This window comes from Moschus berezovskii, chromosome 2 (assembly GCF_049115385.1).
Source record: "Moschus berezovskii isolate FMDL1 chromosome 2, NW_MosBer_1.0, whole genome shotgun sequence".
NCBI classification, from domain to species: Eukaryota; Metazoa; Chordata; class Mammalia; order Artiodactyla; family Moschidae; genus Moschus; species Moschus berezovskii.
The window spans coordinates 114,499,363-114,516,356 of NC_142461.1; the positions used below are offsets into that span (position 1 = coordinate 114,499,363).

General features: G+C 34.1%; 1 protein-coding gene across 2 annotated transcripts in view; it reads left to right on the plus strand.

Annotated features, from left to right (window-relative positions):
- HAT1 (histone acetyltransferase 1) overlaps positions 1-16,994 on the plus strand; it is a 40,134-nt gene that overhangs the window by 19,393 nt on the left and 3,747 nt on the right. For both annotated transcript variants that reach the window (XM_055398091.2, XM_088830092.1), the window contains exons 5-10: positions 2,523-2,702; positions 2,968-3,089; positions 3,590-3,694; positions 4,018-4,124; positions 10,753-10,904; positions 13,329-13,445. In XM_055398091.2, the coding sequence (XP_055254066.2) occupies positions 2,523-2,702; positions 2,968-3,089; positions 3,590-3,694; positions 4,018-4,124; positions 10,753-10,904; positions 13,329-13,445 (783 nt within the window). The remainder of the gene's footprint in view (positions 1-2,522; positions 2,703-2,967; positions 3,090-3,589; positions 3,695-4,017; positions 4,125-10,752; positions 10,905-13,328; positions 13,446-16,994) is intronic.

Here is a 16,994-nt window from a genome sequence, read left to right on the forward strand (position 1 = left end):
AGTCGCTTCAGTCATGTCCGACTCTGTGCGCCCCATAGACGACAGCCCACCAGGCTCCCCTGTCCCTGGGATTCTCCAGGCAAGAACACTGGAGTGGGGTGCCATTGCCTTCTCCAGAATATTTAACTGAACTAAAATAAATTTATTCTTTTAGAAAAGAGTGTAGATCTGTAAAATATGATAGTTACAGGATTTGGTTTTTTTTTTTTCTTAAAGCAGAATCTATTTAATAGAGAAATCCTGACATTTTTCCTTTAGTGATACAAAGTTCTGAATTCCAAGTTTGAAGAGCTGTTGGTTTTATGTTTCATATTTTATATAATAGATACACATTTTCTCTAGTGCGTTACATGTTAACAGATTACTTATTTTTAAACGTGGCCTTTTATTCTTCTGTAAAAGTTCTTAAAATAATGTATAAACTTGCCCAGAGCAAAATAATTATTTGAAGATATTACAATAAATAGGTATCCTTCGAAGGCTGAAAGTTAAACGTTAACTGTTTTTCAACTTTGTTGAGCTCAAATCTTTGGGCTGCTCTATAGTCCACCAGAACTGCTACTTGAAACTTAGAGTTTCAAAGAAATCTTTGAAGTACATTTGGTGCCGGATATGTGAAGTTATTTGATCATACTTTGCAATGCCTTGTTGAGAAGACATGACATTGGGGGAAATTTTTTAAAGTTAACATTATATATACTATATATGTGTGTCTTGAAGTGTTTTCTTTTAAACTGATGGATTATAAACCTCTTTATTTAAAAGTAGTGTTTCTTGACTTTTTAAAATTTGAATCAATACTACCTTTACCCATTGCTACTTTGGATTTTAATTGCCACACAACAGACATTAGACCTATCCTTTATTATTACACTTTCTTCTTATAGTTATTGAAATTGTACAAATTCTGTAAAATACGCTTAAGATCATCTCTTCATATTAGTTAGCAGTTTCAAGAGAAAATATTTATCAAATAGTACTTTAAAAATAAGCAAAAGTAGTTCTGTCAAATGTAGTGGATTTAACCTTGAGCATGAATGGATTGTACAGACTGGTGTACATATTAGAAATAAGCTGTTGGGTAAAATGTTGAAGAGCTATATTTTTAAATAATAGCTCTTTTTTGTAGCTATAAACAAGTTATATATAAATGTTGGTGTACCAGAGCACTGAAAATAAAACTTGTTTGTAATAAACTCCATCCCTGGTTCTCTATCCTGAAATGTAACTGAATGATAATAAAGTGCTATTCATCTGCAGGTGCATTGCTTCTACTTAGTTAAAAGATGGTTGAAAGGACAGGAATTAGTAGCATGTTGTATTAGCCTTTTGTAGTGTATTTTGTCCTAAGCATCTTAATTTCCCTGTTTTGAATGCTAAGTAGCAAGGGTCTTGGTTTAGAACTAATACCCATCATGCATGTAAACGGTATGAAAGAGCTGCTTAGTAAGTTAACACAAAGTGTTCTTGTGTCAGTCCTTGTGGAAATAGATACAATACAAACATTACAGCTGAACTCACGGCAAACTCCATTAAGTAAAAACCTGGCCTCACTGTTCAGGAAAAAGTTTGAATAGAATGCAAGCTCATTTTGTTGAATGTAATGTCAGGCTTTTAGGGACTGTATTGAGGGATAAGGTTTTGTTAAGTTGAGACCAATTCATTAAGTTTTATTGCCTGGTGAGAAGCAGTAATACTTTATTGTAAGACTTCATCAAATATTCATGGTTAAAGAGAAGTAGTAAATGTATTCAATCAAGTGGTCTTTTGGGTTTTGAAAAGGATTATGAAGTCTGCTCAGCTGATAGTTTAACATTCATTGAGGTTGTTTAACAAGGGTAATTTTAATTTCTGAGTTTAATTTTGTTGTCCAGGCTTGTCTTTTTTTACTGTCACAAATCCAACTCTGTAAAAATTGTGTCACATTGTAGGATGAGTGGATAATATATCCAGTCATATAATTTATATATTTCCTAAGTGGGCATATTTTAAATATTATCTTAATTTTGAGTTTTGGTGTGAGGGAGTTAATGACCTGCTTGCTCATGGTGAGGCTGCCGTTTGTTTGGTCAGACTCTAGCCTCACCTCACTGCTGCTGGTGATCCTTTCATGTCTTGAATAATATACTCTTCATGGCACATGTAACTTAATAAGCAGCCATGTAAAATAATAAGCAGTCTTTTGTTTTGGCCAGTTCAAACTGTCCTGAAAGGGTGTGGTCAGCCTTCTCTACGTGATGTTAGAGATTTCCATAGGGTTGCGTTCATTCTTGCATGCAAGAGTTGATTTCAGACTCCCCACCTCCTTTTATTTCTGTGTTATACTTGTGTTCATCTCACATTTTTGTGGCAGTATCTTGTACACATGAAACTCATCCTTTCCCAATTTGCTGTGTGTTCACTTCTTTAGTTTAACAGTGAATTGAAGTTTTGTGAATTTTTGTCCCTTTCAAAAAAACTAAGCATATTCTACTAGGTCAAAGTTATTAAATTCTGTGTGTCCTTTAATCTCCATTCCTTAGGCAGATGATGTTGAAGGAAAAATTAGACAAATCATTCCACCTGGATTTTGCACAAACACGAATGATTTTCTTTCATTGCTGGAAAAAGAAGCTGATTTCAAGCCATTTGGAACCTTACTTCACACATACTCTGTTCTCAGTCCAACAGGAGGAGAAAACTTTACCTTTCAGATTTATAAGGTAAAGATAGATCTAAATGTTCCCTTACTTAATTTGCCTGAAACCCGTATTCTGTTTTGATGTGTTATTTTCAGTGATTTATTCTAACTTCAGGAAACAAGTCTTTGTCAACACTAAAAACAAAGATCTGTTTTGTGTGTGTGTCTGTGTACACATCTTAATCTGAGACTTCTAAACATTTTCCCACAGAATAGTTTTGTGTTCTGCAGACTTTCACTTACCTCTGTGATGAGTTTCACCTGACTTTTTCTGGCTTTTTCCCTAGGCTGACATGACATGTAGAGGCTTTCGAGAATATCATGAAAGGCTTCAGACCTTTTTGATGTGGTTTATTGAAACTGCTAGCTTTATTGACGTGGATGATGAAAGATGGCACTACTTTCTAGTGTAAGTACAGTTCTAAAGCAACAGTAGACCTTATTACCTCCACAAAGCCAGCATTTTAATTGTGGCAGCCCAATTATTGGGACAGTATAATGATATTTTTCCCAGGAAAGAAAAACTATTGTTTATGAGGCTTGAGTTTTCCTTCATTATGCTTTGGGAAACCTTGAGAATAGAGCCGAATTAAATGCTGTTGTCCGTTAGGGCTCTGAATGTAGGCTTAAACAGTAAAATGAGCTTTGCCTGTGTTTTCTTTTACTTGCCACCTATTCATCTTTATAATAGGCAAGTGCACTGAAGTGATGTAAAGAGGTCTGATTTATCCAAGTTGCTGCACACCAATTAAGTGAATTGTATATTCAGAACATAGCAGGTGTACCCATTGGGCCCTCACAGAGTAGCTTGCTGACACTGAAAATTCAGTCAGAGAATGGAAAAGAAAATGGACACTGCATGGGAGCGCGACTGTAATTGACCTGCTTGGCTTTCTGTTTTATCTGCAGATTTGAGAAGTATAATAAGGATGGAGCTACACTCTTTGCGACCGTAGGCTACATGACAGTCTATAATTACTATGTGTACCCAGACAAAACCCGGCCACGTGTAAGGTAATTGGCAGTATAACACGTGCCTTGTCTTTTATTTCAGAAGAAGGAACTGCTGAAGTTTCTAATACTTACTATAATAGTGTTGATTTGTTTTAAAAAAATCACCATTATTCATTGGCCGGGTACTGATTTATTTCATTGTTCCTTTTGAAACAGTGTGGAAGATTAAATGTTTACAATTTTGAGTGTCTCAGTGATTTTTGGAATTCTTAAAGCTGGATTGAAAAAAAACTACACAAACTTTAAAATGTTTGTATTACTAGTGATTTGCAATCTGTAAACTGGTCAGGTTGTAATATTTTAATATAATTTCTTTACTATAGTCAAATGCTGATATTGACTCCATTTCAAGGTCAAGGCCATGGTGCTCAACTTCTTGAAACAGTTCATAGATACTACATTGCATCTCCTTCTGTTCTTGATATTACAGGTATGTAAATTTTGTTAACTGAAAGAGGTTTTCTAAATCTCTTCTTTACTAATTTTGGTTTTGTTAGAAATAACTTTTATTTAAATAGCATTAGTCTCCTGAGGTCTTTTTGGAACTATTTAAAGATGACTTAAGTTTCGTTTTAAATCACAAGCCCTTTGTGGAATTGGATTGCATCTCTGAGTATGAAGTGCTTAATTAGTTGAACAAATTGAGGATAATGAACTGAATATAAAATGGGAACTCTTGGTCAGTTATATATATATATTGCAAGTATGGTATGACTATTTGTTCAGTCTATTTCTGGAGCACTTTATAAAGTTGATTTATCTTTTCATCTAACTTTATTGCTACTGTTAAACGATTTGGAAACTTGGGAGATAAAGAAGTAATTACTAAAGTTAGTTTATATCAAAAGTTATAAATTGACACTTTCTCTAGCTTAGAGACTTGTAAAATTATAGAAACTTTACACAATCAGTAACACTTCTTTTTAGCTAAGCTGAAAGTTGTTTAGCTTCTGTTTACTTAAAGATCTTGGACTTGGTGCTACATGAAGGGACTTTTTGGTGATTCTCGTCTGGAGATTAGGGTTTCCCTGAGTAGTCTTTGTCTTCTCTAGTGGGTAATGTGCCAGCAGGGGTTGTTTCTGTGAAGCCTCTTAACCACTTTCTTCTGTCTACTCCAACCAATAAAGTCCTTGATACTTAGCGCCAATTAGCAGATAAAGAATTTTATTTCTTAAATCTCAGTGAAGAGTCATCAATAATGGTAGCCTTTATCCATTGCAAACTGAAGTCTCTAAAGAGAAAATGCTGAACATGTTAAAGGACTTATGAATTTGAAAACTGGGTATTGGCCTTTATTTTCAGTGTTAACATTTCTTAGCAAATTACTAAAAATGACTGATACGTTTGTTCTCATTAAGAGATTTCTCCTAGATTTCCAGGATGGAGTTTTCTCTCTTTGGTTGTTTTAGTTGTGTATAGATCCATTATTTTGCATATTTTTAAAACTTTTTGGATCTTTTGCATGCTCTGGATTTCCCTTTGCAACCCAGAATATTCCTTATATTGAGATGGCCTTTTGCTTAATTGACATATAGCCAGATATAGTAAAAATTAAAACCTAACCACTGATGGCCTAGGTTACAGGATAAGTTTTTGTGGTATAATTGCCACCCATTTTCTTTTTTTAGCACTTTTTTTTTTAGTGCATTATGCCTCATGACTTGCAGGATCTTATTTCCCAGACCAGGGGTCGAACTTTGGCCCTGGCAGTGAGAGTGTCGAGTCCTAACAACTGAACCGCCAGAAGTTCCCTTTTTTTAAGCTCTTAAAGTAAAATACTGGAAAACAGTTCTTTATATCGTGTGCCGTTTTCCTTTTGAGGATGTCAGTATCATAAGATATACAGCGTTTTAACACATCTTGGTTATATGATCTTACATATAGAATCAATGATTTATTTCTTCCAGAATTTCAAAGAGAGTTGCGTTTGACAGTAGAAATTGATCCTGGGCTATACATCAGTGTTACTAACCTATCAGTGTATATTAAGAGTTAATTAAATCTGTTCTTTAAATATTCCTTGTAGTACTGGAATATGTTACATGGCTTTTTAGAATTTTATCTGTAAATGTTTTGTAATATGAAGAGTTAAAAGAGTGTTTTTTTAAATGGTAGAAGAGTATTAATGTTGGTAGATGATGTATTTAACTTGGGGAAAATAAACTGAAGTTTTGAGCCCATGTATAACTATCAATTTATATCCACGCAAATTTCATCTTTTAAATGCATCACTTATGTAGTATAGAAACAAAGCAATTGAAGGATGTCACAAATTAATGGGTGTTACCATTTTAGGTTCAAATATTCAGGCTGACACCTTTAAAGTGCTTAAAGATGGAGTGGTGACTTGGCCACTTATACTAATATGAAGCTACAAACAAAATATTGTTAGTCTATAATGGCTTATTTAAACCTGAGTGGAAACTTTTTTTTTACACAAGTTTTTAATTTATGTGAAAATTACAGATAAGAATGTGGTGTGAGTTTTTCTAGATTTTTCTCAACTGTAATTCTCTTACCTTTGATGTGTTTTCCCCTAAAATTCTTAAGTAACTTAAGTTACTTAAACTTTCACCCATACTAAATTTTATTTTATACTGATATTAGCAACACAATTCTTTTTTTCCAAACCAGTTCAGAAAGAGGTAGACTTGGATAAGCATGTGTGTCGCTATTAGCACTTAAAAAATTTTTTTTCAAGAGATGCTTGCTTAAGAGTTTGTCACTTAGTAGAGATTTAATTAAAGCACCTTTATTGAGGTATGATTTCCATACCATTAAACTCATCCATTTTAAGTGCATACATAGTTCAGTATTTTTAGTATACTTGCCTAGTTTTGTGGCCTGTTTTAGAATATTTCTGGCACCATAAAAAGATTCCCTTGTGTCCATCCCCAATCAGTCCCCATCCCCAGTCTCTTGTATTGAGATCTGTGATCTGTTTTGAGGTAAAGTTTGTGCATTATGTGTGGAAAGTTTCTAGATTAATCTTTACATGTGTCATACAGTTTTTCCAGCAGTTTGCTGCAAAGACCATCCTTTCCTCTATTGAATTGCCTTGGTACCTTTGTTCAAAATAGGTTGACCATAAATGTAAAGAATTGTTTCTGGACTCTCTAATCTGTGTCTGTAGTGCTGCTGGAACCATACTGTCTTGATATTTTTATTGTAGTTTTATTACTGAGGTTTCTTTTTTTTTCTTGTGCGTGTGTTTTGCCTTAACAGTAATGTCAAGTTTAGCCTGTTAAATGCATAAGTTGAATTTGTGGAGCCTGTTTTGCCAGGGGGCTGTAAACTAAGCAGACATTTCTTCAAATGATTGATGAGTGGAGTTAGAAATGGGTACTGGCCCTGGCCAGGTGGGTGGGAATGGACCGGCCCCTTAGGCACACACTCCCAGAAGACAGTCGTGCTCTCAGTGCGCATCTGGACAACACAGACTCGCGCTGGTTGCTGCAGACTCATCATCAATGGACCATGGGTTTGTTGATCTTCCTGGGACTCACATCCTGCCTCATCCAGCCTTTGTGGCCTTGCTTTTGCTCTCTTTGGACGTCATGGCTCCAGTGGTAGCAGAGCCTCGACCTTTATGTTGCGTTTAGAAATTAGGAAATGAAAGTCCGTTGTGTTCTTTTTCAGAATTGATTTGGTGTGTTTTCATTAAAATTTTTGTTTGTTTTGTACTTCATTGATTTCCACTTTAACTTTTATTATTTTCTTCTTACTGCTTTGAGATTAATTTACTCTTTCTAGTTAAGATTGAAACTTAGGTTATTGATTTGATGTCCTTTTTTGGTAATAATATAGCTGTCTAAATAATACTTAAATATTATTATATAAATACAAGTACCGGTTTTACTGATCATATAAATTTTCATAAATTGTGCTTTCATTTCATTCAGTTCACATTGAAGTTTGATTATGATGTATTTAGATATGTAACACTGTGTTTTTCCTAGTTGAAGCTTGTTGAGCTTTCTGGATGTATAGATAAAAAATTTTTCGTCATATTTGGAAAGTTTTTGGCCAGTATTTCCTCAGCTGTTCTCTCTCTTCCCTTTCTTTGAGACACACATTACAGTTACAGTGGTATACTTGAATGGTTTTTTTGTTTTTTTTTTGAATGGTTTTAATTTAGGTTTATGTCAGTCCATTTTACATTTTATAAAGCTGCAGAGTACAAGTGAGGAAAGCAAGGAAGTTATTGTAGTAGTTGGAAAAAAAACCACTGGTGGCAGCACATAGGAGAGAGATCAGAATGTCCTTCATGTTTCTGGGTGACTTGTATAACTGCATGTGACCAGATTAATAAGGAAAAGACTGAAGAATTAGACAAAGTAACTAATTAAGTGTTATGTTTATTTGGTGATTTTCTGTAGGTCTGCATTTGTTATTTGGTTTACTGTTGATTTCATTTTCTGTGTATTCCTAATCACAATTTCATACCAAACGGATGCCATGACAGAATTTCACTTTACCACCTTAAAGCCATAGTCATATAATGTTACTTAATAATTACATGTATATGAAGTGCTGCACAGAAGTATAAAGACAGTATTTAGTACATACAGATTGAATGAATGAATGACTCAATCATAAAACAACACCTTTAGCTCAGACTTTTTTTTTAATAAAAATTTTATTGTGATATAGTTAACATGTCATACAGTCCTTTATTTAAAGTGTACAGTTTTTCAAGAACGTGTTTACAGTGCAGCCATCACCTTAACCTAATTTTGGAGTATTTCACTCTCCCAAAAAGAAACCCAGTACTCATGAGCAGTCACTTCTTTCCTCTTATTTCCCTACCCTTTCAACCTCCCACCAGTGCTACAAAGCCACTCATCTATTTTTTATCTCTGTAGATTTGCCTGTTTTGGACATTGGAATTGTATAATAAAATGACTGACTTCTTTCACTTGGCATAATGTTTTCAAGGTTCATCCTTGTTGTAGCATCCACTAGTACTTTGTTTTTATTGCCAAATACTATTCCATTGTATGGATATACTACATTTTATTTATCCATTCATCAGTTGATGGACATTTGGGTTGTTTCCACTTTTTGGCTCTTCTAAATAATGCTATTAGGAATATTTGTGTACAAATTTTTGTGTGGACTTGTGTTTTCATATCTCTTGGGTACATACCTAAGAGTGGAAATGGTGGAAAATCTGCTATGTTTCCCCTTTTAAAGAAACACCAGACTGTTTTCCAAAGTGGCTGTGCCATTTTATATTTCCACCAGCAAGTACATGAGGATTTCAGTTTATCCACATCCTCGCTGATTCTTGTTATTGTCTTTTTTATTCTAGTCATCCTAGTGGACAAGAAATGGTATTTCATTGTGGTTTTGATTTGCATTTCCCTATGGCTAATAATGTTAAAAATCCTTTCATATGCTTATTGTGTGTATTTATATCTTCTTGAGAAATTCCTATTTATATTCTTTGCCCATTTTCTAATTGGGTGGTGGGTATTTGACCTTTTCTTATTGAATTACAAAGTTTTTTATATAGAAAGTCTGGTTACAGTTACATATCATATATATGACTTGGGAATATTTCACCCCATTCTATAAGTTATCTTGTCATTTTCTTAAAGGTTATCACTTGAAGCACAAAAGTTATAAATTTTTATATAGCCCTGTTTATCTACTTTTTCTTTAGTTGCTTGTGCTTCTGGTTCTGTTATCTAAGAAACCATTGCCTAACCAAAGGTCTTGAAGATTTACTCCTCTATTTTCATTTAGGTCTATGATCTATTTTGAGTTAATTTTTGTGTATTGTGTGAGGAAAGGGGGGCCAACCAACTTCATTCTTTTTGCTTATGGAGAACCAGTTGTCCAAGTACCATTTGTTAAAAGACTATTCTTTCCCTCATTGAACTGGCAAGGCACCCTTCTCAGAAATTAATGGACCAAAAATGTATGGGTTTATTTTAAACTCTCAACTCAGTCCCATTAACCTACATGTCCATCTTTATACTAGTATCACAGTCTTGATTACTGTAGCTTTGGAGTAAATTTTGAAATCAGGAAATGTGAGTCCTCTAACTTTTGTTCTTTTTTCAAGGTTGTTTTGGCTATTCTGATTTCCTTGCATATCAATTTTAGGATGAGTTTGTTAATTTCTGTAATAAAAAGCCGGCTGGGATTTTGATAGGGATTGCATTGAACAGTCGGTAGAGAATAGATACTGTAACAAAACTGTTTTATGAGCCATGAGCTAGCTCAGACTTCAACATTCTTTGCTTGTACCATCTACTAATTAGAAAATGAGGGCTCAGAGAAATGAGATAATTTGCCTAAAGCCCTTCATCTATGAATGACAGAACTGGGACTCAAACTCATGTTCTCTGACTGTGCAATGTTTTTTTCTACCTATCATATTTTGGTATCTTCCTTGTCCACAACTCAGTCTGATGTAGAAAACACAGACAAAGGAAGATCTATGCTATTCAGATGCAATGAAGAAAGAATCAAAATCATATTCTCTAAATGAAAAAGAGTGTTTTGTAAAAGGAAGAACTTTTTTAAAATTAGGTTAAAGAAGCATAGAAGACTTTGAAGTTTATTAGATTAAAATAAGGGAGTTACAAACTTAGCTTTGGAACCCTTCCGTTCCGTTCCGTCGCTCAGTCGTGTCCGACTCTTTGCGACCCCAAGGACTGTAGCCTACCAGGCTTCTCCGTCCGTTAGCTATCAGAAAATGGCTTTTGGAATTGATTATCCAAACTTGAATCTCTTGTGTATACAGCTACTTTAGCTGAAAATAAAACTAAGGTACATATGATAACAAACTAGTAAAAAATTTATATTTGAAAAAGAGTAGTTCTAATTTCACAAATAATGTATTATTTGCAAAAGGATTGTACCTATAACTTTATTTGATGAAGATGATAGTGCTATTATTTGATTTATAATCTTTCATATTGTAACTTTTGTATTATATAATTCATTGAAGAATATTTGCCTTTCTAAGGTTAGTGTGTATACTGAGGTTGCAGATGATAAGTTATGTTGGGTAAGGGAAATGTTATTCTGCTTTCTTTCTTTAGCGGAAGATCCATCCAAAAGCTATGTGAAATTGAGAGACTTTGTGCTTGTGAAGTTTTGTCAAGATTTGCCCTGTTTTTCCCGGGAAAAGTTAATGCAAGGATTCAGTGAAGATATGGCAATAGAGGCTCAACAGAAGTTCAAAATAAATAAGGTATTTTTATTCTGTAGAAGGAAAACATTTAAATTTTGAAAAAAATAATTTAAGTACATAATTTAAATGTTGCAAATACATTAAGAATACATGAGTGGGAAGTAGCAGTGGTTAAGAATACAGGCCCTGGGACTTCCCTGGTGGTTCAGTGGTTAAGACTGCATTTCCACTGCAGCAGGCATGGGTTTGATCCCTGGTCAGGGATCTAAGATCCCACATGCCAAAAAAGAAAAAAAAATACAGGCCCTGAAGGCAGATTGCCCAGGATCAAATCTGGCTTTACCACTTGCTCTTAGGGCAATTTGGTTTACTTCCTTGTGCCTTTCTCATTAATAGAATGGAAAGATAATTGATTTCATGGCTGCATTACGTATAACAAGAAAATGTTTATTTAAACTGGTAAAGCAGTTAGTGCCCCTGGAGACTATATTGATGGGAGGAGGATTGGAATAAAACATGTAATTTTCACTTTTTATACTTCTAGATGTATTTGTTTGGATTTTAAAGTAATAAATATCTTAAGGTAAGTACAGAAAAATAATATAGGAATTCAGAGGAAATTATTATGTTAACAAGAAATCAGAATATTTCATAGTGGGGATACGTTTGATCTAAGCCCTGAACAATGGGCAGGTTTCGGAATATAAAAGGATGAGGGATGAAGAGTATCCCAGTAATGAGGACTAGCACTTGGTGCCGTTGACCTCCCCTCCCTTGGCTTCTAAGGCACTACAGTTCCTAGTTTTTCAGTTAACCACTGTGCTTTTCTTTTTTGAGATATTGTCACTGGCTTCTACATTTTTGTATGTCCCTAAATATAATTCTTCCCCAGAGTTTTTTTTTTTTTTTAATCCAATCCTCATTTCTTCTCATTCTACTTAATTCTACCTGAGAGAGCTCATGTGTTACATCTGCAACCCAGATTTTCCTCCTGAGGTCCAAAACTATGCCAAACATTCACTGGTCACTGACCTTCAACAAACAACTTAATTTGAATTGAAACTTTCCATCTTCTCCTGCATAAAAACACTTTAATGGGTTCATGGTTTTAGGATAAAATACAATTTTAGAAAATAATTTATATCTCAGACTGTATTAAACCTTTAATTAACTAGAATTTATTTAATAGCTCAGCTTTTAAGAGAGAGAATATGAACACACTATTATTGAGATTATAGCTCCTCAGTACTGCATACAGACACCAGCATCATCTGGCCCGTGCCTGCCTTGCTCGCCTCAGCTTCCTTCCACTTCCTCCCACATGCTTTGGCTCTACTGAACCTCTTGCCATTTCCCAACTGTGCTACAACTTGACTCCTTTTATGTACCTGTGTATCAACTATTCCCTTTGCCCTGATACCCCCTTCTCCTGTTTCTTCATCTTTGCCTGGCCAGGTAGTACATTTTTCAGGCTCAGTTCAGGTGTTTCTTCCAGAAATTTCAGTATTATCTTAACCTGTGTATACCTGACCTCTTCCTCACGCCCAATAAATACATAAGTGGAATGACAGAAATAGGAAAACTATTAGGCCTCCTCCTTTGGTTTCAGTGTTACCACAACTTCCTGATTTTTCTCATATTTTGACTGTTTTTCTCTGCTCATTAACTGGCACTATACTACAGGGTTCTGACCTCCCCCCCCCACCCCCGTCTTCACTGTGTATGTTTTCCTTGGACTGTCTTAAGCATTAACCAGCCTTAAGGTTTAAACTCTTTCCCTGTATATTGATACTGCTTAAATCCTTGTCCTTGGTCTGGAACTTTCTTCAGATGTGTATGTTCTCCTGCCTCCTAAATCTCTCCTGCTCTGTGAAAACCTCACTGTCATTCCATACCCTCCTCCACAGTCAGTCTTCCTCCTCTTTATTTCTAGAATCCTTGTCCCCTTAGCATTACTGTTTGTACTGTCTCAGTTAATACCATCATCATTTTTTGCCTGATTTAATAACTGAGCTTTCTGATTGGTCTCCTTACCCTTCTTTTGCTACCATTTTCATGTAGCTGATTTACTTGCGGTTTTTTTCATTTTGTGTCCCAGCAGTGTTAAACTACTTGTGCACGTGTGTACGTGACGTGCACACACATATAGTGCCCTCCCCTGTTCTAAGAACAGCGTGCTCCCTTTGCTTTCAGGTTCGCTCAGGTTTTATTCCCGCAGGAACCCTCTTCTGACATTGTTCCCCGTTCTCAGGCTGTGCTGCCCTAGCGTCCTTCGCACATTCTGTCATGAAATTAACCGTACCTCATTCATTTGTGGTACACTAGACTGCTTGCCTTCTTGAGGGCAGAGACTATCTTTTATTGCTTTTTGTCTGGCACCAAGCACAATTTCTGGCCTGTGGCAGGTATTCAATATATGATGTGTTCTTTTGGGAAAGTGTTACTGTTTGTAATTTGAAATGTTCACGTTCTTTTTTTTATTAGCAACATGCTAGACGGGTTTATGAAATTCTTCGACTACTGGTAACTGACATGAGTGATGCTGAACAATACAGAAGCTACAGACTGGATATTAAAAGAAGACTAATTAGCCCATATAAGGTAGGACTTTGAAGAGTCTTAAACGTTATATTCTTGTCACTGTTGAAAATGAAGAATATCCAGCAAATGCCAATGCGGGGGAGAGTACAAATCACTCTGCTAAATTAAGTTTCACAAAAGTGAAAATATTCTCCCAGTTAGTTATAAGAATTCTCCCTGTCATAATTTTCCAGTGTAAACTATAAATGTTTCCATTCACTTAAAAACTAATCCCAAGGATAGTTTACTCATGGTTATTTTTTTCATTTGTATGCATCTGTTAAAAAACAGAATGCCCAGAATCTTGCCTAACAGATTACCTTGGTTTTTTTCCGTTTTTTTATTTGTCCCTGTATTCTGCTTACATTTGCTTCTTTCTTCCTAAATATGGCCTTCGTTGCCTTTTGTAACCCCTGTACTTGACCATAGCTGAAAATCGCAACTTAGTGTTGTTTACCTGTTTTGTTTTTTGTTGTCGTTCTTGCTCTTTTACCCCCTGCTTTTTTTCATTTCCTTTATTTTCCTTTAACTCAAAAATATTCCCCTCCTAGATCAGGTCTGGCGTCCTCATCTTTTGCCCATTATTAAGGTAGATATTGTCCATGCCAACTTGTGTGGAGGAAGATTTGTGATTCTTATAGCTGGGCAGTAATCTGATTGGAGAGAATATTCATTTATTTATTCAGCAACTAATTACTGGGTGCTGCATTTGTATATACTATACCTAGAGGCTTATAGAGCACCATAGTTGGGAACATGAATGACAAATTTAAATCTGTCTTAAGGTTTAAGGAGAAAGTCAGTTAATAATGAGTAATTAATATATCAAGTACATAGTTATGATTTTTATGATTTTTCTAAATCCAAGTTTTATTTATCAGAGATTCTGCTTTATAGAGCCAGTCTTTTGAGTGTTAATGGTATATAGGGTCTCACTACTCCTCATTGAATCTCAGCTGTTTTTCTTTATCACATCTTGTTTGCAGTGCAACTGTATTTCTTAATTTCTTATAATTCTAAACATAGCACATTCTGAATATAAAAATAATTATTTGCCTGAACTATAAATCCTTGTGTCTGGAATTCATATATTTTTTCTTCATAGTGCCATTTCATTAAGCAACTTAATGAAATATTTAAATTTAATCAGTTAATAAAATCATTTTAATTGATTGATTTAATCTAACTTAGGAACTACCATCTGCTTTTAACAGGTTGTAATAAATTATAACAACGATTCCCCAAAATTTGTCAGAAATAACATTTTATTCTTTATCAATCTTTATGTTTGTCAACTCAGAAAATTGGTAGAAACGATACTTTCCAAAGATTTTTATCTTTAATATTAACTTGTTAGTTGGAAAATTTCTTTATGATGAAATTGGGCATGTAAAACAATATAATTAGATGTTAGCATGATAACATTTAAGAGTATTAAAACTGTTTTAGTAATTTATTAAATTATGGATCTCAGATACTTGTGATATTTTATATAGGCAGATACAGCAAATAAAAGATGATTTATAAGTATAAATAGCAGTCATGAAGTTATGTCAAATAATGGGAATGTCTGTAGTTCATAAAAGCAAGTATTGTCTATGCTTAAGAATAATGATTTTTTTAATATTATTAAGTACACTCACCTGTCTAGCAAGTTCACCTTTTCTAAAAGACGACCACAAACTGGTTATTAAACTATTTAAATTCTTAACAGCCAAAATTGGTATCACCATCCTTGCATTCATACAAAATATCAAATTCTTTAGATACTTGATCAAACCCTATTTATAGTATGCCAGTTTTAATGAGTTTAGTTATCCAGTATTCTGTCTCATTGAGAAAACCAAGAAATCTTGATCTGGGTTGATAGCCACAATGTGATAGAAAACCTACCACAAACTTGGTAAAAGCCTAGAAATAGTTGAATGCCCTATATGCATGGGAAGAGTTAGATTTCTTTGTTGAATGTATGCAGATGGTTTTCTCCAATTTGTCATTCCAAGCTGATACTTGTATACTGTGCTGTGCTATCACAGCATTCTCAAATGCAAAGTTACATTTAAGAATAAAGTAAAATTGCTTAATACTGAGTGTGATTTTGAATTTTTTAAAAGTCTTTAAAATATATGTCAAATGGGGAAAGTTTGGAATCTAGAATTTATGTTTTACTTCAACACATTTTATGATAAGAAGGTGTAACTTAGATTGTCATAAGTTATTATGGAGGAATGGAATTGTTTATTGATAGCAAAGTCCACCAATTCTGTGCTGCATTTTTTAAGGGCTTAAATTTCCATATCAGTTTAGTCATACTGTCCCATTAAGAAATTTTTTTGGGTAGATATTAGAAGTAGTTGTACCTTACTTTAAAAGTTCTTTAAGTACTGATAATTTATTTGTATCAGTGCCAAGAAGGGATAAAAATAATTTGTATTAACTAGAATCATTTTAAAAGCACAAAAAGAAATTCTTTAGTATAGAAGTAATTTTCAGGTGTTCAAAAGATAAATTTGAACAATTTGTCTAAAAAAAAGAAAAGTTGGTGCAGCTGCTTGGTTTTAGCATTTAAATTTTTATATTGTTTCATAGGCATATTTTAATTCGTAATTGGTTTGCAAGTATAAAATTTAGAATCATTGTTCATAATGGCATTGGATTTGGAATCAGAAAACTCAGTTTTGAGGTCTAGTTTTGACTTTTACAAATTGTGTGTGTTGACAGTTTATTAAAATCTGGGTGTTAGGCTTCTCTTCTCTAAAATGGACGTACTCCCATAGTGAGGAACTGAAGAGAAAGAAATACAGTACAGTGTGCGTGTTTTTAAAGATGGCCTTTCGATAAGTCTTGGGATTTGTTACATGTCTCCACGCCATTATTATTTTTAAATTCCCGCAAAAGAACCTTATTTCTGTAGTTCACAAAAGAGACTGGTTGAGCAGATGGAAATTAAGGCGCTCTTAGAGGATGTGGGATTTTTGAGATATATGTAAACCTTCTTGGAACCTCTGAAAACTAGGCAAGAAGAAAGTTGTTTTTTGGACCTTTAAACACATTGTATGTACGACTGAGCGACTGAACTGATGTGTTAAAGCCAAATGTTAACAAAACTGACACTAATATGATCTTTAATTAATTTTTCTGCATTAATTAAAATTATCCACAGCCTTAATCTATGAAGGAATTAACTTTTTGTTTTTGGAGGGAGAAATTTCTTCTGCGCCTGTAGGAGGTCTATTCCAATCTTACGGAATTCTGTCTTTCAGTATTTTATTTGTACTCCCAATGTAAGTCACTGGATAGAGGTGGTCCCCAATCAGTTTATTTTTTTAAGTTTTTTTTTAAACACAGTTTAAAAGATGAATTTATAATATTTCATACATATACAAAGCAGTATACATACACAGTTTTAGGAATATTAAAATCAATAAAACAAATAGCTCAAATAACTTATTTTAAAAATTGAACCATAGTTTACATGCTCATGAGGAACTTCTATAATAGTTTCATAGTTTTCCATAAAGCTAGTACATGTATTTTTTTATTCCTAGGTACTTAGAGCTCTTAAATTTA